This window comes from Girardinichthys multiradiatus, chromosome 20 (assembly GCF_021462225.1).
Source record: "Girardinichthys multiradiatus isolate DD_20200921_A chromosome 20, DD_fGirMul_XY1, whole genome shotgun sequence".
Lineage (NCBI taxonomy): Eukaryota > Metazoa > Chordata > Actinopteri > Cyprinodontiformes > Goodeidae > Girardinichthys > Girardinichthys multiradiatus.
In genome coordinates this window covers 41037227-41061329 of record NC_061812.1, presented here as the reverse complement: position 1 = coordinate 41061329, position 24103 = coordinate 41037227, and the positions used below count along the sequence as shown (strand labels likewise).

Below are 24103 nucleotides of genomic sequence, written 5' to 3'. Positions count from 1 at the left end.
CAGCTGCAGCTCTTTTTTGGGGACATTTTAGCTCATTCTTCACACAGAATAGCTCAACCTCAGTCAGATTTGATTTACACAATGTGTGCAAACTACTTTTTTTAAAGACTTGCCATGGATTCTCTATGCGGTTTATGTCTGGTTGTAAACTAGGCCATCCTAACAAAATGAATATGATTTGGTGTAAACCGTTCCACCACAGTTAAATCTGTATGTTTAGGGTTGTGGCCCTGCTGGAAGGCCAACCTCCACCCTGGTGTCAAGTGTTAAAGAGTCACCAACAGGTTTTCTTCCAGGATAGACCTGTATTTAACTCCATCCATCATTCCATCAACTCTAAACACATTCTCTGTCCCTGCTAAAGAAAAGTATCCCATAGCATAATGCTGCCACCAGCGAGGGGTTTAAATACTTTTGCAAGGCACTGTATAGTATTTTCACATGTTCTCAAGTTCAGTTTGTCTCTATAACCTGCTGCTTTCAGTAGACAATTTTTACTACATGTCTGAAATAACATGGGAAAAGCCATTATAGAGGACAGGAATATGGATTTGGAAATTCCTAAATATGATGAGAACAGTGGGGTAACAAAAACAGGTTATTATTAACATTGGCTGAACAGGAAGAGGAAGTGAGGTCCTGCAGACCAAGTTGCTGCTGCACAAACACCTCTGAGAACAGAGCAATGAGATCACTGATCTGAAGAGAGGAAGGAAATTAAAGACACTGAGGAATCATTAAAGATAATATAGCACCAACTGACCAGAGTTCAAGGCTGGTTTTTCATTTTGCCTTTTAGAATTACTTTTTGAAATGTCAAATGACAACAAAAATAAGATTAAGGGTTTTACGGGGAGCTGGTAGCATCCTGTTTCCTGTAAGAGACCAACAGAGAACCAGCTGTCCCACAACAGCTGAAAAGACACCTCCCTCCCCCGAGCCAAGATGTCTGGCAGCTGTGTGGGTCTAAGGCTCCCACAGCCAGGGTCTGAGAGGAGTGCCGGGCTGGGTCAGAGGAAAGCCAGCAGGACTGCTCTGAAGGAGCGGGGTAAGACCAACGCAAATGGATTCCACAGAGATGAGTCCCTGCGACGTGAAAGTTTATCTGCAGTTCTTCCAGCAGGTCCAATTATAGATCATCTGCTGAAACTGCAGCCAGTGTCTACTCACTGAAATATAGTCAGAGAGCAAAACAGAAACACAACAGCACTGTAGTACGCAGAAATAGACCACCTCTGACAGGCTAAATTAACTGAACCTGGTGCCATCAAGTCTTTCAAAAATACATTTCAGCGCATTCCAGAAGCAGAGAGACCGGGTTTACTGTAAAAATGCCTTAAATAAAAACTAAAACAATAGAGGTTTAGGACACACTGCATGTCTATAATCGAGCTTTTGAGGATGACATAAACTTTGCAATTATGTGAAGTACAGAGTACAAAGTGCGATGAGTAGAAAAAAGGAGAACAGAGTTTAACAATGGAAAAAAAAAAAAAAACACAGTTTACTTCAATGCGACCAAAGTAAAGAACTATAAACTCAACAAGTAGCTTTTTTGTAAGGGGAAAGAAAGCGAGGAAAATTTTTTAAAAGAGCAGACTCTATAAAGATCTGAAAAAAAAAAAAAAAAAAAAGAGCTTACCGCACCAGGGGAGTGGAGATAAAACAAGTCCTTCCAGTGTGTGTAAAAACTACGTCCTCAGACTGGTTGCACATCAAAAGCATGAAAGACTTCTGCAAGCGTAGTAAACGTGAACAGAATGTGTGATTCATTAAAACCTTTATCTAGCCAATAAAACTCGCCCTCATTTCCTAAATAAACCCCACCAGTGATTTGGCCCGAATGGCTCACAGCCTGTTACAAGTGTTTAAGAGGAAGCTGCTTTGTTTTGGTTCTTTGTAATACTTTTGCTTTTGAAGGGGTTATTTGCAAAATTCCCTTTAAAACTTCCCTAAAGACTGAACTGAAATACAGAGTTTTGCAAAACAGACTGTTTGTGATGGCATAATTCAGATTCATCTCAGATAAATGTAATATGATGCACTCATTACAGGTCATTACAGGCGCATAAAGTGACTGGTAAATTAGAGTTTTGGCCCAAACGAGCTTCCATAGAAGGGCATACAGTAAAACGACAAGGAGATCACTGATGTTTCTCCATGTTCTCCCTGTTCCGTGTGTGTGCGTCTGCATGGTGCAGCCGTACATCAAGACTTAAAAAGGAGTGTTCCTCCGCCATGAGTTGGAAACAATATAGTTCCTCTCCTGCCACGCTAAGTTGGTAATGTGTGAAAATGAATAGACGTTTTATAATTTATTACATGTCATGATCTTCTTGAGGGGGTGGGCGGTCCTGGCCAATCCCAATCTCTGGCAGATGAACTGGGTTTCTTTTCCAAATGTTGTAGCTATACACCCACGACTTGAGTGTTCCGTAATTGTAAAGTGGTAGGAAAATAATATATTGTATTTGATTTATTCATAAAAAAATAACAAAATCTGAAAAGTGTGGTGTGCATTTGTATTTAACCCCATTTTCTCTAATGAAACCCTAAATAAACTTGAGAGGAACCAAAATTCACCTAATTAAACCATTTATAAAGTGACAAAAAGTTAACAAGTTGTAAGGGTTGTAAATACTTTTACATCATTTTGTATCACTAGTCTTGGCACCTTTGTTGCCAAGACTAACAAAATAAAACCAAACAACACTTAAACTGAGAGCATTAAACCAGCTTTAAGGTGCTTGTGCGTAGCTTTTGCTAAGGGCAGGTAACCTGAGAGAGATCACTGAGAAACTCAGCTTTCTCCAGAAAGTCACCAAACAACCAGGAAATACAAGTTTTAAGTGACTGATATCAGTGTAAATGTATTTCACTGATCATTCCAGGAATACATCAGAGGGTGCAGACAGACAAGCATATGTAAACTTCCTAAAAGAACAGACAGGAAGCTTTCAGTTCACCTTGGGGCAGAACTGTTTAAAAATGCCTTTTGTTCAGTTTAGTGGTTCGTTTTGCCCCATCAGGTTATAATATAAGACAACAGAGTGCTATGAAGCAGATGTAAACTACCTCCACTTCTCCATCAATGTAAAACAAGCAGTCACCCATTCCACACACGTTTCTGATCCAATGAACCTCACAGGTGTGCACCTGAAAAGCTAAATGGGAACACGCCCGCACACAGTCACAAAGTACATAAACAGAGAAGCATAGAAGTCTTTTACTGGTTAAGTTTTGTATTCAGGTTGATTAATACCATATAGACCTGTGGATTTCCCAGTGTGTGAAGTATTGTAATCTCATTTGTGACATTGTGTCATTACTATGTCATGAAAAGAAAACCTTTCGACAGTTTTTTCTCAACACCACAATGATCCTGTTTCTCCGTGAAGTTCGCGGTACTTTCCTGAGGAGCTTAAAACACAGAGATTCCCTGCACATGTGATAAGGCCTGGTCAATGATTCACAGACCTGGCACTCAGACAGAAGTACAAGTGCGTTCATGTATCGACATTTAGCATCGTCAGAGCTGTACACAAAGAGAAAGGAAGCTGCATCGTCCAAGTACAGCTTAACGACTTTCAGAAAAACTGAGCTGTCAGGAAACTATTCTGAACAGATTTATTAATAGAATTAAACAAAAGGACAGCCGTGTTGGAATATTTGACATTGTCAGGTTTCCACACTGGGCAGTATTGTTTTCTAAAAAAGGTCAGATGTTACTGTTTTATTCCCACTGTGCTAGAAGAAAGAGAAACATGTAGAAAAATGTCCAAAATAGTGCAAGTGTTAACACAAAGAAGATGAAAAAAGATAAAGAACTTCATATACAAGTGAAGTTTTGATGAGCAGAAGTAGAAACGAAACAGTCCCTAACAATTGGTTCATCTCAAACCATGTTTGAAGCCACCTGTTCAACCCTTTTGGGCTGACACATTGCCCGCCCTGCGTGCGTTTTGTGGTTTCTGATTACCTGCTGAGAGACTGAGGGTGGTGAGCATGTGAAGGACCATATGGCCAATTAGGGTATCAATCCGGTTAGCTAAGTGCTCCTCAGCTTTCATTGTTGGGACACAGCTGGCTATTGTTTTAAGGGGGAGACCCAAGAGGTTCTGGGAAAGGTTGAGTCACTGGGACAGTGTGGGACCCAAGGGTGCTACTTCTGTCCATACGAAGCGTGCTGGTAAAAGATTTATAGCTCTAGAACTTTACACAAAGTAGTTCATAATATTAAAGTGAAAAAACATTATATAAGGCTTTCAATTTTTATTTTATTTTATTAATAATCTGAAAAGTGTGGTGTAGGTTTGTATTTGAACTAGTGTTGAACAACCATTAGATTGGCAGCTTTTTCCCACAAGCTTTCCCCTGGCTACTGATGAAAGGGTTCTTTCCTCTGGCCCAGCAGGGAACTGGGGCTTGGATAGCTCCAGTTTCTTGTGCTAGAGCCAGGGTTAGTACGCACTGGCACGAGTTTAGCATCGGAACCGGTTTGGTGAGAAAGGCCTCTCCTTATGTGGCATGTGGAAAAGTGAAAACAGCTGTTTATTTAAATTTTATCTTTCATCTCACCCAGAAAGGCCAGATTTATGGAGTGCTTACCCATTAACTATCCTGTTGATGGATTCACCCACCTGAGCTGTGGATCTCTGCAGCTCTTTCAGAGTTACCTAGGCCTGTTGGCTGCTTCTGATTAATGCTCTCCTTGCCATTGGTAGTGTGTCTCTAGTGCCATGCACTCTCCAGTTTCAGATAATGGGTGGAACAATTTAAAGCTTGTGATATTGTTTTGACCTATCCCTGCTTTAAACCTCTCCACAACTTTACCATTGAACTGTCTGTGGTGTTCCTTGTCTTCATGATGCCGTTTGTTTACCAATGTTCTCAAACTAGCATAATTGGGTAACTTCTTAAGGTTACCCAAAGGATGCTTGAATACAAATGCACAATCCACTTTTCTGATTTGTATTCATAATTATTATTGTGACACTTTGTGTCGATCGATCACATGAAATCCAAATAAAATACATGAGTTTGTATTTACTTCTGCAAGGCAGTGTGCAGCGGATCCAGGTGTCACTCAACAGCCAGACCTTACGATTCAACTCCTCAATCAAGTTTATGCAGCACCAAAGTATGAAACAGTCAGAAGATACCATCTAATAGAAAAACAGCACCACAAGAAACTAATCCAGTCTCAAAGACAAAACGTCTGAAAACTCAGGGTTAGCCTTGCTCATAAGCAGCAGGAATGTGGCGGTTCTGTTTGTTATTAACCACAACATTCTCTCACATGCCTCTCATGCAGTCACATTAGAGGGGTTACAGTTGTCTACGACCTAGAGCCTGGATTTGTTTTAGGAAAATGAAATGAACAGTGCATCGGGGCAGAGCAGAGTGGTGGTCAGCACACAGAGGGACACTGAGATAGCCTTAGTGGCCTTCTGCCAGGGGAAACAGAAGCGGCATGTCTGGTATTTGACTTGAATGGGAAAAAAAAATGTGGTTTAGATGAAGCCGCAACACCGAGCACATGATGGGGGTTTCTGAATGACTTACTGTTAGCGCTCGTTCTGCACCAGAAACCTTGGTGCGAGGGGAAGTGATGTGTTCTCTAATATAGAGGACTATTTCCCCCCCATTTGGAAGCGATTTGCTAAAATGGCTAAGCATGGTTCACAGGCAATCGTGTGGAAACGTGGGATGTATGGAATGCACAGATAAGTGAAAAAGAAAACAAAAAAGTCTGAGTTTGGCCTGAAAATGCTCCAAAGCCAACATAATCTTGCAAATTGTCACAACAGAAGCATTTGAGAGTCTTTAAAACCAGCAATGACATATTACAGTATCATGTTTCCTCACTGCTACTCTGGTAATGTGAGCTTCTAATGATTAAACCTAATCTCGGTATAAGTCCCTTGGGTTTTAATCACTTACCTCTGTGGGTCTTTGCCGTCATCCGTGTCGTGTTCGGTGCTGCGCCCATCTCCTTTCATCCGGCTATCCACTGCTGGGTCCAGCTCGGAGTTTGCATTCTGCTCAGAGGGCTCCAGGGCTGTGGGGAGCGGGCTGTCAATGTCCCGCTCGGCCAGAGGGGTGCGGCGCCCCTGGCTCCCCACGCTGCTGATGCTCCCAGTGGTAGAGTGGTGGCGCTCCTCCACGACCCTTCCAGCCTGCCTGGCCTCACTGCCCCGCTTCATGGCCTGCAGCTGGGAGAGGGGCACTATGTCAGCTCCCTGGGGTCGGTGCCAGACCGTGCGACGCCCAGTTGCGTTGTAGTAGTAGAAGCGGCCGCTGTGAGGGTCAAACAGCTCCCACCACTGGTTGCCGTCTGCCTGGCGGACAGGAACACCAGGAGGGGGATCCCAGCCGCATTCACCTGTGGTCAAGTTCACATACATGCGCTCGCGGGAGCGTGGCTCCAGGATCTCCACCCAATCAGAGCTGAGGAGAAATAAGCGACAGGGTAAAGAGTTACCAGCAGGTAACAACAGAATATACAATCCTTCCTTAGAGGTCGCAGTCACGCCTGAGGACTAATCGAGTAGACAGGCAGTAAACATCTCACACTGCTTAGCAGACTGAGAGGTTCAAAAACACACGTGTCCATATGGGTCGAGTGTTAAATTTTGTGCTCCCCACATGCATCCATCTGTTTGGGTGTGTGTTTTCAGTGATGTCATTTCTGAACTGTGGAGGTTCAGAGTGATACGTGCATTCTCTCAAACCAGGAGACAGGTGGAGAAGTCGGTTGGAACCTGAGCACGGAGTCAGCGGGGCCCAAACAGACCCATACGCTCTGGGTGTGCCACACAAACCACAGAGCTCAACTACAATCAAAGGGCTGCAACTGCCAACTCAGCACAATGCATACAGGACACAAAAGAAACGTCGGGAGGAAGGAGGTGCAGGACACAAAAAGAGCAGGAGATCAGTATGCACGGATTACAGCCTAAACCCATTTATATTTCTACTGTACTTCAGAAGAACCTGAGAACTAGAGGGGAAGAAAAACTGGAGGAAAGATTGTTCACTCTGAGTAACCTCTGCAGCAACTGACTCTTTTCACCAGTAGGATCTGTTATCACTGTCCAGCATGTTCAGTACATCTGGCTTTAAGAGATGGAAAGAGTACAATAATAATGTACTCAAGTAAAGGTAAAGTCCGATTGATGTGCCCCCATGCTGGGATCTGATTGCTAATCCAGCCATGGAAAAGTGCAAATTCCAGACAAATTGTACTTAATTACAGTAACACAAAAAAATGTAATCCGTTATTTTCCACTCCTGCTGGTTTTAGTACATTTTTAGCACAAGTCAAAAATGTGTTGCTTTACTTTCTTGGACGGCTTTCTTTTACTACAGGTCCTTCTCAAAATATTAGCATATTGTGATAAAGTTCATTATTTTCCATAAAGTAATGATGAAAATTTAACATTCATATATTTTAGATTCATTGCACACTAACTGAAATATTTCAGGTCTTTTATTGTCTTAATACGGATGATTTTGGCATACAGCTCATGAAAACCCAAAATTCCTATCTCACAAAATTAGCATATTTCATCCGACCAATAAAAGAAAAGTGTTTTTAATACAAAAAACGTCAACCTTCAAATAATCATGTACAGTTATGCACTCAATACTTGGTCACTGCCCCATCTTTATGGCTAATGGACCTATTTAACGTGGCGTCCGTGATTGACAGGTAACGCTCTGCGCAGGAATAACATGACGAGCTAGAGCCACAGCACTGCGCATGTCTCTGTTGGATGGAGAGACAAACAGGAAAATTTTATTTATGTGGCACTAGTTAGGGACAAGGCATTTGTGATTCATGACTGCTGAGTTTTAAGCGCCTCAGAGGCGTTTTGTTTTTGTAGGCCGGGCTTTATGGGACAAGTTGTTCCGATGGCCGCTGCTCACTGTCAGCCGGTCAGCCCTGCGGCTCTCGTTCATGTGTTTCTAGGTCCACTCCAAGGCAGCACGCTGAGCAGATCTGCCTGACAGGAGCGAGGAGAGGTAGGGAAGTCGCTGAGGCATCATGGCGCCACAAAACAAGACTGTGCTGCCTGAGAGACTATGGCCCTGTCCCAATACTCGCACTTCCACCCATGTCCCTGAATTGCGCATTCCAGTTGATGGGTTCGAGTGCATAGTGTGTCCCAATTCTCCAGAGTGGTCCTTAGCCCTGCCCCCTTTGTGCCCCACATCCGCCCTTCGGCGAAGCCCGCATCTAAGCGGACATCGCCGAAGTATATTACCCACAATTCACTGCTGCAGATGATGTTCTGAGCAAAAACCAATCACAACCATCAACGTCACCAGCCATCAAATTAGAATAATAAGAACTCCGTAAACTTTAGACAGCAAGCCGACAAATATATATTTTTTTTACTGGTTTTCCAGGCTCAACATTGTAAGATATCACTGGCTTCAGAGTGATTCTGGGCAGTCAGTAGGTCATAACACTGAAGTTACCTTTCAAACAAACACGGGCGTGGCAAGAGTCTGGTGTATAAGCCTCCTTCGCTTCCTGCACTTTATTCTCCTCAAAACTGCTTGCAGTTTTAAATAGCTTTTTGAGCGGCAAGACTGTGAAAACAGTGCTGGTTCCTGCTCTTTTTGATTTTGCAGTTACGGTGCACAGGTGCAAGTCGATGACGTAATCCCTACTGTCCCAATTATCCAATTTTGCATGCTTGTAACCTGCGCACTTCAACCCCTACACTTTGTAAAAAGTAAACACTTCATAGAGGGGCGTAGGGAGTAGTGTGGGTGTTGGGACAGAGCCTATGGGGCCGTGTGCGACAGCACCTCCACGCGCTGAACCATCGGCCAACTAAACCACCGGGAAAATCCCCGGTAGTCCCGTATGCCTGACTATGTGTCACTCTGTTCACTACTCTGAAGTAAGAAGTTGCAAAAATATTCAGTCTTTCAGTTTTGGCTTCTTTTTCACTCATTGTGTCCACCTGACTATATTCAGTGGAAATAATTTGTGTTTTTTTAAAACACTTAATACTGACCTCTTAATCCTTCAGGCATAAAACTCCAGGAGCGTACCACCACTGAATCAAAACGAAATCAAAACAGCAAAGGTGTCTTGAGCGGTCAAAGAAAATAGTTTCCTTTTAAAACAGTTTTCCTACTGTTTTGCTTTCTTTGACTTAGGGGTGGGCGATAAACGATACATGGTCGATAGGCGTTCATCCAGGTTTTGACAGACAATAAGAATAGCCAATGTTATTAAGAGTTACTCCGCGCCGGACCAATCATGTGGCTGGAAAACAGAGACACAAAGTTACGTTGATGCAGACAGCAGTAGCAGCCAGACGGCTAATGTTTGGGCAGCTGTAGTCTCTTACTTCAGGTAACAGGTAGGACTGACATCACTGAAAAAAATAAGAAAGAAATGTGTGCCTTGCAAGAAGAAAAGACAGAAGACACGACAAACAACATCATTGACAAGAAGGGTCTGAGCAGTTTAGTCTTGTGGCCATTTTGGCTATTTAAAGTCGGACAAAAAAAACTAAGTGCGTGCACTGCAAATTACGTTGAGCGCATGTTCCGACAAATTCGGGGTATACCACCAGTCTGTTTTACCTCCTGAACCAGAGCCACACTGGAGCACGCACAATGTAAAACATTACAATCCCAGACGGGAGCGACTGCTAAGCCCCCGCCTCCTTTCCTCTCTCCGAAAACAACGCATGTACACCGGCAACAACTGATCATAGAGTCGGCTTTCTCATGCCTTATGATAAAAAAAAGTCAAAGCGACAGAGAACGTTTATTGTATTGCAAAAGAAGATTTTAGTTCAAAATATATCTCTTTTAAACTGTTTAGACTTTTACTGTCAGGTCGGTGCTACAGAGACAGTTTCTCCCCCCAGGCTGATGCGCTGATGAACACTTGAAAGTCAGGGTCCCAGAACAACAGCATGCAAACTTGGACATTATATTCTATTGTAAAGTCAATTGTGTATATATGTACACAATGCATATGTTTAATTTATATTGACAAAAAAGAAAAAAATCTTCACTGAGAGCAAAGTGTACCGGAGTCAAATTCCTGGTTTGTGTCACAAACTTGGCAAAAAAGCTGATTCTGATTTTAATTATCCAAAACAGTTGAATAATGTTTGATGACATGTTCAGCGTTTTAAAATAAATTCTTTAAATCAAAAATAACCTTCTGATATCTTCAAATCTCACTTAATATTACTAGGGAACATTATAAATTGACAAAAATAGTGATTTGTTTTATATCATGATAGAGATATATATATATATATATATATATATATATATATATATATATATATATATATATATATATATATATATATATATATATATATATATATATATATATATATATATATATATATATATATATATATATATATATATATATATATATATATATATATATATATCTATATCAACTGATATGAAAAATATTACCATGATAGGATTTTCTTTCCATATCGCCCAGCCCTACTTTGAATTTTTCTTTTTAAAACCTCACTGATACTCAAAATAACTAACTTTGTATCTTATTCACTTCAAAACAACTTCCACACTAAAGAGTGTTATCGGCACGACCAGGTAGTAATTAGGGTATGTTGCATTCGGCCCTGTCGAGAGGAAAACTGGCCGACTGAAGCCATCAGTTTATTTTTCTGTGCAACCTTAATTTTCCTGTTTTCTTCAAGACCTGAGCAGCTGACTCTACTTTTCCTTCCGATGACTTGGACTTGTGTATTGAAAAGAACTTTTTTTGGCAGAAGTTTATGTACTCAAAAGTGAGAGTGTTTAGTTTAGATTGATTTAATTAACAGAAAGAAAAATCAAATTTGTCTGTATTTGACTTCCTGATTATCAGCTGGAGCTGATCAAGGGAAGGAGATTCAAATAAATTGTGGTCAGGTGCTCAAAATGGACTCAAAATGTATGAAATGCAGCTATTGTGTAAAAATGACTTTTAAAGGCCTTCAGTGAGTTAATGAAATGAAAATAAATCAACTGGGCTTATTTAACTAAATAAAAATGAAATGCATGTTATGCATTAGTCCATTTGACAAACATGAGTACACTGCTTTAGCCGTGTATCCAGGTCATGTAACTCTTTACCAGTTTCGTTTTATGTCTCCTTTGATCTAGTTCTCCAGCGAAGGCCTTAAAAAAGCCAGCCCAATTCATGTGGGAAAAAGCCTTCTGCTTGCAGCTAGGAGGAATCAGTCACTGAGGCTCAGCAACACAAGAGATGTCTAGGTCACTCCTGGAGGACTGGTTCAAAACACCCAACATTTAATCTGTTCTCTTCTCTCACAATGACCACTTGAAGATCTTGGCAGGAGAAGCTCCTTTCTTTTCTTTAGCATCCCTCCCAACTCCTGCTAAATATCTTTGGCAAAAAGAGCCTGTGGGGATGAACTGGTGTCACTGGAATCTGCGGGAGCCTGGACGTTTTCCCAGTCCACAGTGTGGGGGAGAAAAGCTCCTCTCCTTTCAGTCATTTTGTTTGTAGGCCTGCTGTCCAGACTACCTGGGCTGCTCAGAAGGGGGCAAGAAGCTTAGCATGGATCAGAGCACATACACGCACCAACAAATACACATATATGCTCTTTGCGCTCATGCCAAGTCTCAGCTTGTGTGCTCAACTTGGGCTCAGAAATAGACACCAAAGACTGGAGCCAGTCAGCTCTGCCAGATTTACACTGTCACCCTCCTTGGCCGCAGGCCTCTGGGAACAACAGCTGTTCTCTTTTTTACCAAGCCTTGAGTAATACTGCCGTACCTGTTCATCAGGCTTTAAATATCAAGTTCTGTTTAATCGGGTGCCAGAAGCAGCCTCCCTAATAAAACATCCAGGTAAACACAGAACAAACATGGAAGGGAATATAGGACCCTACCACATACCATTATCCCATGTGGTCCCATGCTCTCTGCTGAGAAGCCATCTGCTTCATTCCCTCACACAAGCTCCAACCTTTTAAGGATTCGTCAGATTGTGGTGTTTGTTTCCCGCCTGACCAAATCGCTAAGAAATCTACATTTTTGCGGAAAGGGGCACATGTGTGTCGGAGAATAAGTTGCTATTGTAGGGTTACGATTTAGTGCGTACATCTGACATCCCACAAATGCAGAGGTCCCACAAAGAGAGCAAACTCTTAGATTACTTAGAGACTGATTAGATCCGCAACACTTAATGGGTGGGAAGCCTGGAATATAATAGGGCATTCAAAGTGAAGTCAACAGTCAACACCCCCCACACCAACACACATACCAGAGCCTTCATCCTTTTATTCCTCCCAGTCTAAATGAGGCGCTCCCACAATAAGAAGCTGAGGTCTCTTTAATGCTTTCAGTACCATTTAGCTGTGTTAATCACCACTTTCTGCAACCTGACTGTTGAAGTCTGAATCTATCTGATGAACACAAAGCTGCAGCTACGTGTTGCACAGTTTTGTCCTTTCTATGGTGACAGACTTCAGCGTGCTGGATGACGCCCTGAAGAGGCAAGCAGGGAAGAAGGATTTGGGGGTCAGAAGTCAGGGATATGGCTGACGAGCCGAACAGCATAGGCTGAAGCAGTTGCAAAGGACTGCTCCCTCTGGGTAAATAAACAGCAGTTAGAGCTGAGAGCTAGCCTACTGGGCTCTGTTGACATGAGCAGATAAGTAGGAAGACTGGCTAGTGTTCAGGCGCTTAAATTAATATTGAGGAAAACTGCAAAAACAAGCAAGATCCTTTAATAAATTTACTTTAGAAATTGAAAAAAGAACAGACTTCATTTTTAAAAAAAACTGAATTACAACATGAATTTACTTCAACTATCCTCCATTCATGTTCTACACCCACTTAAACCAGCCATGGGTGTTTGAGGGGGCTAGTGCTCATCTCTGGCTGCCGATGGGTGAGAGACGAGGTATAATGTAGAAAGGTCAACAGTCCTTTAAAAAGGGCCAATTATAGGGCTTGTGCACCAAAGAGGTTCTAGTGCTAAACCAGAGCTCGTGTTAAAGCCAGTTCTTAACTGGTTCTGTAAACAAACGGCTTTCTTTTCCACCACCTGAGAGCCAAGCCAGAGCATAACATCATTATAAACGTCTCATCCAATTAGTGATCCTTCTCTGGTTTTTTTCCGTGTTTTCGTGAAGGATCACAGTGCTTGGAGACAGTTTGCCTACAGGAAAAACTGGATTTATCCCAGCAAATAGATGCCTTAATATCACCACTCTAATTTATGCTTCACAGTCCTGATCAGTTGACCTCTCATCTGCACCAGAAGCGCTGGAAATCTTTTACAGCAGAATTTATCAACACCATCTATTGATTTCAAATGAGCGGCAGCATTTAAGATCTGAGTTGGAAAGTCATTTATGGATTCACTAGAAAATAATCAGCTGTTTCCCTTTCCGCTTTTGCACAATGAAGTACTTAAACTCATTGAGAATAGGTGTCAATATATACTGCAGAAAGTTAAGAGACAGGAGTTTTTTTTTATGCTATTGTGATACTAATCTGACATTTTGTTTTTGCTGAATCTTACTGTTTTTACAGTTTTGTTTTTTTTTACTTAGCAGCTCAAAAATAAAACTAAACTGTGGAGTTTTATGGCCTGGCGCTCACAAAGCTTTGATTGGTTGTTATCTTAATCTGAACCCACCTCTACCTCCTGACGAAAGCAGAGCTACAGGTGAAAAAATGAACTAGTCCTAAGTAACCACTATCACCCGTATAGCACCTGAACCGATTTGGTGAAAAAAAAGCCCCAAAATAGAAACATCACAGACAACCATACATATTTACACATAAGGCCAAGTTTGAGCTACGCAGGCTGAATTTTGGAAATGTCAGAGCTAAGGTAAGATCTTGTGTGTATCCTAGATACTCTAGGATACACACAGACTGCAGTTTTAGTCATGCTAACCACTGTCATTAAGCTAAATCCTTAACACAAGATGCTGTACACAATCTAAAACGTCAACTAATAATTTATTTTAAATATTCCTTGTTTTAAAATACTACCCTGCTTTACAGCAACTACTATCTCACACACAGTGTGCTGTTGCTTCTACTATTATAAATAATCAATGACCACACATGGCAGGAACACCAGCTGATTCTGCTAAAAATCTGGATTGACAGGTCAAAGTCTTACAAAAAAGCAGATCGGCTACGAGATTCGGATCTCTAGTTAGTATGCATGCTACAAGCAGCAGGAGGAAGCTAGAGATCCCAGAAAAAAACCCACGCATGGATGAGAACATGCAAAATTCAAACAAAAAGGTCCTGGATGAGATTTGAATGCAGGACCAGCTTTGCTTTGAGATAGCTTGAGTTCCAAAAGTACGTAAACATAATTCATGAACTAGAGAGGGAACAAGAACTGTCTTTGTTACTTAGTACTTGTAAAACAGTGTTTTGTATATGTAGACTGCACATGACACCATGTTTATTAACCATAGCTGCGTCAGCCTAAGGCAGTCTCTCTGAGTTGAGGGGCAAACATGAAAGCATAGTTGAGGACTCCACAAAACGATGTGCTTCATGCTGCAAATGCTCATAAATGGCTTGGAATGCAGTCTGCACCAGCTCGCTGAAATTTAGCTCCAACAGGAATGTTTTATAATGATCTAAAATTAACTTGTTGCACATGCGGCCCTGTGACTGAAGAATACAGCACCTGATTTACCTTAGGAGGGAAACTCCAGCTGAAGCAGACCGGTTTCTGTTTCACACAAACTTCTGGGAATGAAAAACTTTCGTCTTAAATTTCCCTCTTAAAGCAAACCCTCATCTAGTGTCCACTCATTCACTGAACAATGGTTTATTATGCTTTTACTGGCTGTTTTGCCTCAAAAAGCTGCCCAAAAGCAGAACAGATAAGAGGAACCGGTGAGAAACCTAACACACATTTTTTTGTGTGAAATAACCACTCGTTCGCTCATGACAGACACAGCGTCCCTGTCTCCCATTTGGGTCAAGGAGACGCTTCAGCTGCGTGTTTTTTTTTTCTTTTCCACAGCAGCTAAAAATAAAACTGGTCAAGTTGTAAACTCACCACTAGGACCAAGAGGTACAGAGACAAAACACAAAAAAGACATGCAGACAAACACCTTCCCGACCACCATGTCAGTCTCAGTCAGAATGAGCCAGAGGCTTTCTGAGGGAGAAATAAGACCTATCGAGCAGATTTTACAGTCAGCTCCAAAAATAACTGCGAGAGAGGGCAGTTTCCCAGATCGAGAGAAACAACAGAATCTGCCCCATTGTTCGAAGCCAATGCCAAAGTGTAAATGGCACTTTTCCCAGTAGCTGTAAACATAGAGGACTGGACAATGCAGGCTCTAGAAATAGGGCAACGAGCAACCATGTGTCATTGTCTAGTTCTAGTTTTCAAACAAACTTGAATACCAATGTGGTTGTTGATTTCAACAAAGAGACAAAACAAAGGGAGAAAGAAAAAGTGGAGTTACTCTAGCGGAAGCATTTATACAGACCATCAAGGAACAGCTGAATTGCTGCTTTCTGCCTCATTTCTACTGTATTTTCTGATGTACTGATAGGAGACCTCCAGAAACGGAGCCCAGTGGAGCTGTTGCAGAGTTCGCTTGTCTTTACACTTTTCATGGGGAGATAATCGACAAAAGCAGTGAGGCAGTAAGTTGTAAGGTAATCTATAACCTTCAACAACAGCCCACTTTGAGCTGCTGCTTGTGGCTGTTCCTGATGGACCAAGGCAGGCGGAGTTCTCACACAGGGCTCGCCATTCATCCAGGAAACCTTAGCACCCTGATCACCGAGCCCAGCAGCAAATGCTGGGGGTCCACCCTTTACGGGTGCATTTACAAGAGAGCTGCTTCCTACTTAAAGACAGAAAACACCTCTTCTGCTCAGATACCGACGTAAAAATAAGAGAGCGCTCCAGGGAAAGGCAAAAGTTTTAAATCATCCCACCACACAGATAAAAGACATTAAAAATTGTGCAACACAGAGAAACTACTTGGTTATTTCCACAGAGCATGCAGAGGCCTGTGAATGAAATACGAGACACGATCTCCCAAAAACACAGACTTCTGTTTGGTTATGGATAAAGCATGTACAAAGTCTATTCAAGGTGGCTGCTAGGCAACCTGCTTATCTAAATATTGTAAAGCAAGAGCGTGGATATGGACAGAGGGCTTGGCAGCAGTTCCAGTAGCTGTAACTGTAAACCCGACACGGTGAAGGCCACAGCCTCGCTTCTGTTTTGCAGTGTGACGAGGGCTGCAGCTCCAGCGCAAACTGCCCTGAACCAAATGGAGGGGCCACAAACCAAGAGTTCCTGTAGGAAAACAGGCGAATATGAGGTGCAATATGCTTGACCGGGCCCCCAGCTCACCACGCAGATGTCCAGAACAAACCGGAGAGAGGCGAGAGTGCACATGCCTCACATGACAGAAAAATGTCCTGCACCTGCCACTCACACATTCTCTGGGGCTTTTGTTTAACACCTCCCATTCCTCCATTCATGTCAGAGGCAGTTGGAGCAGGACACCCACAGCACAGTTTGTATTGAGCAATTCTTCTTTAGGCTTTTTGAGGATCCCTTGAAAGCTTGTTCTTTTGGTTGAACGGTGGCGGCTTTTTAGTCAGTCATTCAGTTGATTAAACTACTAAATATGAAGTTGAATACAAATAAAGTGACGGGGAAACCTTATTGGTAAATGTAGGCCTTCCAAACTGTTTTATAAAGAACATTACAAAGAAAGCTGCCTAAAGACACACCTCAGTAGGATTGTACTTTGCTGAGTTGTTATTTATATATATACACATATATATATATAGACAACACCCGATCATTTGTTTATATGTTTCACATTTATACTTGACTGATTTAAAGGTATGTTTTAAATTGCCTAAACAAAACACCCATTCTTCTGGAAAAGGTCAAACAGAGGGACTGGACAGAAAATTAAGGCGCATTTTGTTAAAGATGTAGAACTGGTGCTGAAACACACTTCTCCTAAAAACAATTAAATCTTGGAAATAAAATAAAATGAGGAGGTGGGTTATTTTATGACGTTGTTTTGACAACATTTTCCCATCAACGCTGACCGGTGAAAACCATGTGCCGTTTTTCCTCTACTTCACAATTAAGCCCTACTTTGTGTTGGTCCACCACATAGCCTCCAGATGTAATACAACGGAGTTTATGGTTGTATCGTGAAGAACTTTGAAGTGATATGAACACTTTTGGAAGGCACTATAACTGTTAGAGAGTAACGGGGAGGTATTTACCCCCACCAGCACTGTACATAAAAGTAAATGTTAGGCCCCAGGATTTCATTTACTTATCCTGATCTGTATTTAACTTAATGTTGGTTCTGTATACCAGACCCACACAAGGCTGCAGTACACCAAGTTTTTTTTATCTAAATTGATTTGACAAATCCTCATCTACTTTCTTAAACACCCCCTACTGTAAAAGACTCCTTAGATTCTCAAAAAAAAAAAAATGCTAACAAATGCTTTGGGTTGCTGAAGAGAAACGATGGCTTGAACTAATCCAGACTCTCCCTTTGCTTCAAACCTCCTCCAGTTTCGCCTTCCTCCCATGATCTTCAGCAGTTGTTGATGTCCGTTCCTGAGCAACATTGGAAAACGAGTTTGGGTTGTCTTACACGCACAAAGCACCAAAGAGCTGCCTTATGTCAGCCAGCAAAGATTGCATGGTTAGGAAGAGAGGCAAAGCCCATTGTAAGACAACAGTCAAGCAGTTAACTGCCTTGCTAAGGAAAACGGTGATAGGATACGAGAGCTGCAGGCCACCTCCTGCGCTTTTATCCAAATGGCTGGAAGCGAATTCGGTCCCAGGGATAAGACTGTAACAAGCTGTCAATACTGGCTGAGACAGTGGTCCTTAAAATGTTGGTTGCCTTATTGCGTCATGTGACAACATACATGGAAAGTGTTCCCCTTCTAAAGACATTTATCTCAACAGATAAATGTCATTGTCACTTAGTGGAGATGTGTAAACAGACTTTCAGTAACCTCCAAAACTGCCTTGTCTAGTATTAACTAAATTACACTGATATTTCTTCGTCACCGCAGTGACGAACTTGAAAGTGCAACAACCAGACGGACCAGTTCGCTCGCAGTGCTACATACAAAACTTCCCCTGTCATGGGATTTCATTCTAAATAACGCAAGGTGAAAAAAAAAATGTTTTACAATCTGAGTTGTTCTGCAAATCACTACCACTTTAAAAACAAAGGCCAACTAGATGTTTTATAATGTGCATACTGATATCACAGAGAAGTAAGAGAGATAGGTCAACTTGCCTTGGGTAGGCAATGAATTTTTATGATATGACAAACTTAACTCTTTGTAAAATTACCACACTTTTACAGTGACCCAATGCCAACACAAAAAAAATTAAATGTATAACCGGATCCTGTTGCATTTATTTAAAAGTATCCCTACCACTACGAAAATAACATATTGGCTATTACATTCATAACATTTTCATCTACAACAGCCTTCTTTTAGCCAACTGCAGTGTGCAGCAACAGGTGGGAGAGGGGCAACAATCTCCAGTCTCGGGCAGTTTCTCTGTCATCACTTCACTTTAAGCCATTGGAGCAGTATGAGGGTTTTGGAAAAGCAACTTTTAACCCCAGGTAGACTATGGTCTATTGTTGCATTAAACCGACATACAACCAAGGTGTATGTACACCACTAATGCCTGTTGATGGATATTACACACATAACAAGGACCCTATTGGAAGCACTTTGTCACAATCTAGTTGTGCTCAATAATGCCTTCATTTGCTATTTTTTGTTGTACAATTACCCACAGTTAGCTTATGTCCTATATATCTAAATTACCAAGCTCTAATGAATTTAGAGTCTGACAACAAAACCATTTTTCAGACATTTGTAAATTAAATTAATAAGGCAATAAGGGGTTAAAATGTTGGTGTACCTTGGTACTTGTAGCTGGTTCATGGCTAATGAGATTTTGTAAAGTAAATCATGTGGTACCTTGTACATAAGGATGTCCCATGATGGTTGGTGATCATATGTATTGCAAAGCCTTTGAAATAAGCCCTCTTCTGAAGCCAGTGATGGGACAGAACAAAGCCAGACATTGTCAGATCAACACGCGGACCCCCATTCAAGGAGGTCTCTGTGCTGCCACCACATGCGGGGAGTCCAACCAATCAGAGCCAGGATAGAGAGAGGAGTTTGGGTTATGTAGGACAGGTCTGGGGTGACCTCCAACACCAGCTGTCCAAATCCAAAGCTAGAGACAGTTTCTGTTTCTCCTTTGGCACAGAGTTAGACTGGATCCCACAGGGTCACTGAGCCACCTTGGGCAAGGCCAACATTTCCCATAGTCCTTTCCAAAAAGCAATTTTACATGGCCTGAATGAATTCCCTTCCAGTAGCTGCCAAAGTGTTCAGACCCTGCTGTAGCAAAGTGATTCTCCATGAGTTGTGAAATAAAAGCGCCTAACCCCTCAACAGTTTCAGGAGAAGGTTTTTGTGTCGGCACTTCAAAGTTACTTCAGATACACAACTACAGTATCTGTCTACAAACTAAATGAGGAGAAGCAACGCTTAAGTTTCTCTATAGGGAGCATTGTCAGGTCCGTCATCCTCCATTATCCCACCAGAGCTTTCAAGAACCTCCACCATCCTTCCAGTTCAACTGAATAGTCGGTGTCTGTCTGAATTTGACCTAAACTCCAGGTAAAATCATTACTAAAACTTTATAGGGACTTTTAAGGTCAGATTTTACTATGGACATTTGCAGGAAGAGGCTGAGGATGGGATCACAAATAGGCCTCCCTCTCTGTCCGGTACACCAGCTGTCACAAAGTGAACAATGGGGTCGCTGGTCCAAACAAAATAAATCCAATTCCCACATTTGTTTTTAAAAAAAGATTATTATTTTTAATAACTTCAGATCTTCCACTTTACAAACCTTTTCCTGCTACATAAATTAAGGCTACATTCATGCAAGTTTTAAACCATATTCAAGCAATCTACCCCCACTTTTGTTTAGTACCTGACCTGCTCGTTTTTCCACCAGTAGCAGATTGTAACATAATTTTAAGAGGAACTCCACCATCACCCCCTGATTACACCCTTGATGACATGATAAACGACACCAGTGTCTAATCCCGGCGCAGAGCTACGGGGTTAAAGCGGAGGTCAGTGGGCGGACGAGGAGCCAGGCAGGATTCGAACCGCCGTTCCTACTGTCCTCAGGAGGAAGTGAAGACACAGACCCTCCAGGATTAGAAACGCAGAGCAGTCTGGTGAAGATGTTAGCACTCTGTCTGCCCAATGGGAGAAGAGGATTTAAGAGGCCATCGCAGGGGATCAGCATGTAGGCAGAGATTAATATTTTCCAACTAGCAGAAGTGCACTGTAAGTTGTGGCCATGTTTTTATACGTTTTTTTTGCATTCCTGTATGAATAATGCCTTTAACTTAGTTTCTTGAAAACCTAACAACGTCACAAGTAATAGCTGAACAATTTTGAACAACATGAGTCACCCATTCAGATGTGTATTTGCATGTACAACAAGTTATTATACGCTTTAATGCTACTGAGCAATAGCTCGATCAGCATTTTTTCCGCATTAACTTCAAGCCCACTGTAGTCAGGTGAGGCAAACCTTCCCCTACATTCCAAAGGAGGAATTGTGCAGCATCAAATGGTTGTACAGGTGAAGATAAGCTTGTTTGACTAAATCACCTTCGCCTCATTACAGAGTCACAGAGAACCAGAGTCAAATTAGAAGGGTGTGCTGGGTTTAACAGTGCTGATCTGTAGATCTCACAAGGATTACAGTACAGAAAGAAAACGGACATAAATAAAAACATTAAATCCAAGTAAAGCATTTACATTTCATGGTTAAAAAAAAAACCACTGGTTTAAAAAAATGTTGTTCACTGTTAAAATCTCAGCAGGGATGTACAGGCTTGTCTTTCATTCCCTTTTTATTCATGTGGGGGCTTTAAAGGGTGTGTAAAGTAAATTGTTCTCCCTTTGTTTGAAAGTGCCGCAGCGACCCATCCGGGTAAACACTGAGGGAACATCCTATTGTGATCCAAGCCATTCATATTAACAAGCTTGTGAACGAAAGATACAGTTTGTGTGGCGGCAACAACCAACAGATCAGAGTTTATGCCATAAGATGGGTGGCAAAGTAGTAGAACAGCAGAGGTCACCAAGAATCACGAGCTAGGCCGGAGCAGGGGTGGGATGGCGTTAACCGTTGCACCCAAGAAGCCATGTTAGCAGGCTTTGCCAAACTAACAGCTTCGGGCTATGCAAACAACATAATTAGCTTCGGTGTTTCAGATTTTGTATGTGGAACAAATGTCAACATAAGGTTTTGGCAGTCAGATGCCATGTAAAGTTACGACTAGGTCCACAAGCAGGACCAGCGATAAAACAGAAAAAACAATCCTCATTACCATCTACCATATAGCTCCATCAATTGAGCCATAACAATACCCACTGAATATATTTATATACACATGCCTTTTTTCCACATATTGTCACAACACAATCAAAAACATTAATGTATGTCATGGAGAATGTATGTGGTAGACCAACAGAAAGTAGCGCACAGCTGCAAAGTGGACGAAAAAGAATACATGTTGGTCAAATGTTTTTACAAATAAAATCAATAAAAAATAAAAATCTGCAATGTATATTTGTATCTACTCCCCTTTACTCTGACACCCCTAAACAAAATCCAGCACAACTCTTCACCTAATTAGTAATATGTGTGTAATTTAATCTGAAATAGTGGAGAGATGTTTAAAGCGAAGTTAGGTTATAAAACAGCACCCAAGCTTTGAATAACTTACAGATCACAGTTTAATCCATCATCTGAAAATGGAAATACTATGCCACAGCTTCCAGCCTAGCAAGATAGGACTGTTCCCTTAAAGTGACAGGCTGGGCAAAGAGATCACTACTCAGAAGAAACAAACAGGCTCATGCTAACTCTGGAGGAGCTGCAGAGATCCTGAGATTCTGTAGACAGGAAAGCTATTAATCATACCCTCCACAAAGCTGGCCTTTACGAAAGAGTGGCAAGAAAAAAATATATTGTTGAAAGAAAGCAATGGGAAACCCTATTTGCAGTTTAACACAAGCCATGCAGGGAACAAATACGTGTAAGAAGCTACTCTGGTCAGATGAGCCCAAAAGTACACCATTTGGCCTTCACACATGGCGGAAACCCAACACCGCAAACTTCCCTGAACACACCGTAACTATAGTCTAACATGGTAGCGGCAGCATTATGCAGTGGGATTGTTTGTTCAAGAAGGGGCCGGGGAAGCTGCTCAAAGGTAAAAGGGAGATGGATGGAACAAAGACAGGGTGATCCCCAGAAAGAAAATTAAAAGCTGCATTATATGCACTGCTTTGTGTTAGTCTACCATATGAAATCTTAATAAAATACACTGAAAACTGCGCTTTTTACAACTGCCGTGCGTACAATGAATGCATCGCGAAAACTGTTTTAATTTCACATTTTAACAAATTCATGTAAACACAGAAAATACCTTGTGTGATTGGTGCTTCTCAATGATAGGAAACACTAACTTACACTTGCAGCTTAGGAGCTTCCACCAGAAATATCTCTTTACATCACACCAACTGAGGGGGAACACATGAGGACGATGTATCCTCCATGTGTCAGTAGCTTTTGGTAGGTCCACTGTGGGGGCTGAAAACCGATGACAAAACTGAGCAAAGTTTGAAAGCACATCTGCTCTTAAAGCAGATGGTGAAGACATCCGACAAAATATGAGCCATTATGGTTGAGGCTTAAGGAGCCACCAGAGAAAACTGGAGCAACAAATGGAGACTGTGGAACATTTACTGGCCTCCTAAACCACAGCAAAGAGGAAAGTTAGTCCAGCAAATTACTGGACGAGATCAAAGCCAGTTCCAACGATGTGGCTGCTGGTGGTATGTCATTTGGAGAATCAATTTCAAGTCACACTACAGCTGCTCCTGCTGTTGTTGTAGCTCGTTTAAATCCTAATTAGCCAAGAAGGAGCTGCAACAGTTTCAATGTAAAAAAAAAAAAACTGCTGTTCTCAAAGCTAACTGCTAGGAAACTAAAACGAATATATGAGCTTTAAATAATATTAGCCGCTGAACTGACAAGCACAATTTTAACGAACGCTGAAAATTAGCTAGTTTATCATTATTAAACATTCTCCGGCATTATGTATATCCACAAACGTTTAGGTTTAATATTCATTTCAGTTTAATTGAACTAATATCCAGTGAGTGGCGGGGTCAGAGAGGCATCGGCAGCAGCGGCATGATAGCGTGCAGACACTGAGCTGAACTTTCCTGCGTTCAGCTTCGTGTTGCATTAAAACATAAAGTGGGTAAACTTACCTTGTCCCGGCCATTTTTCACATTGTAAACGAGGTGGACACAAAGAAGAAACTTTGCCCTTCTTCGGAAGTTAGTTTTCGGAGCGGCGAGTACAGGACGGTCCTTCCCCGGTGCTGCCTGCCTGGGTGAATCCTTTATGGAGTCTCCGCCTCTCCACGTGAATCATGCGGTTGGGATGGGGGTCAACCGGTCTCCAACCCCCACCGAGAGACTCTTACAACCATACAACTCCTCCTTTACTCCACCACCCATCCTGTTCCGCTTGCCTGCATGGCTGTCCGACGAGTCAAAGCATTTGTGACTCATCCGATAAGTTTTATTATGGATCTTCTAGGGGGGACAACTGTCTGTCATCTTTTAATAGAGCAACGTATGACCTTTTAATGTTTACCGAAAAATTACATTAGCAAATAATCGTTTTACACCCAGATATGACACATATCTGTCCAACTAAAACCCCTTTCTAACCCTTTACTTGTTCTTCTTGACTCAGTGGGTAAGGAAGATAACGTTGAACTTATCCAGACTGTTAGGTGCCATTAGGTTCTGGGGATTCTGACCTGGTGTGCCTTACTATTGAGAGGAAAACTGCCATATTCAGCGAATTTCAAACATCATATCTAGTCTCAGAGTCTTAGGAAAAACAAGAACG

General features: G+C 41.8%; 1 protein-coding gene across 2 annotated transcripts in view; it reads right to left on the bottom strand.

Annotated features, from left to right (window-relative positions):
* Window positions 1-23655, bottom strand: part of arhgap46a (Rho GTPase activating protein 46a) — a 48824-nt gene extending 25169 nt beyond the window's left edge. The window contains exons 1-2 of one of the 2 annotated variants that reach the window (XM_047347614.1): window positions 23452-23655; window positions 5944-6450 (exon numbers count right to left, since the gene is read on the bottom strand). In XM_047347614.1, coding sequence (XP_047203570.1) covers window positions 5944-6450; window positions 23452-23465 — 521 coding nt within the window. In that variant the 5' untranslated portion in view covers window positions 23466-23655. The remainder of the gene's footprint in view (window positions 1-5943; window positions 6451-23451) is intronic. The other variant, XM_047347613.1, reaches the window with a different exon arrangement.
* Window positions 23656-24103: the final 448 nt, after the last annotated feature.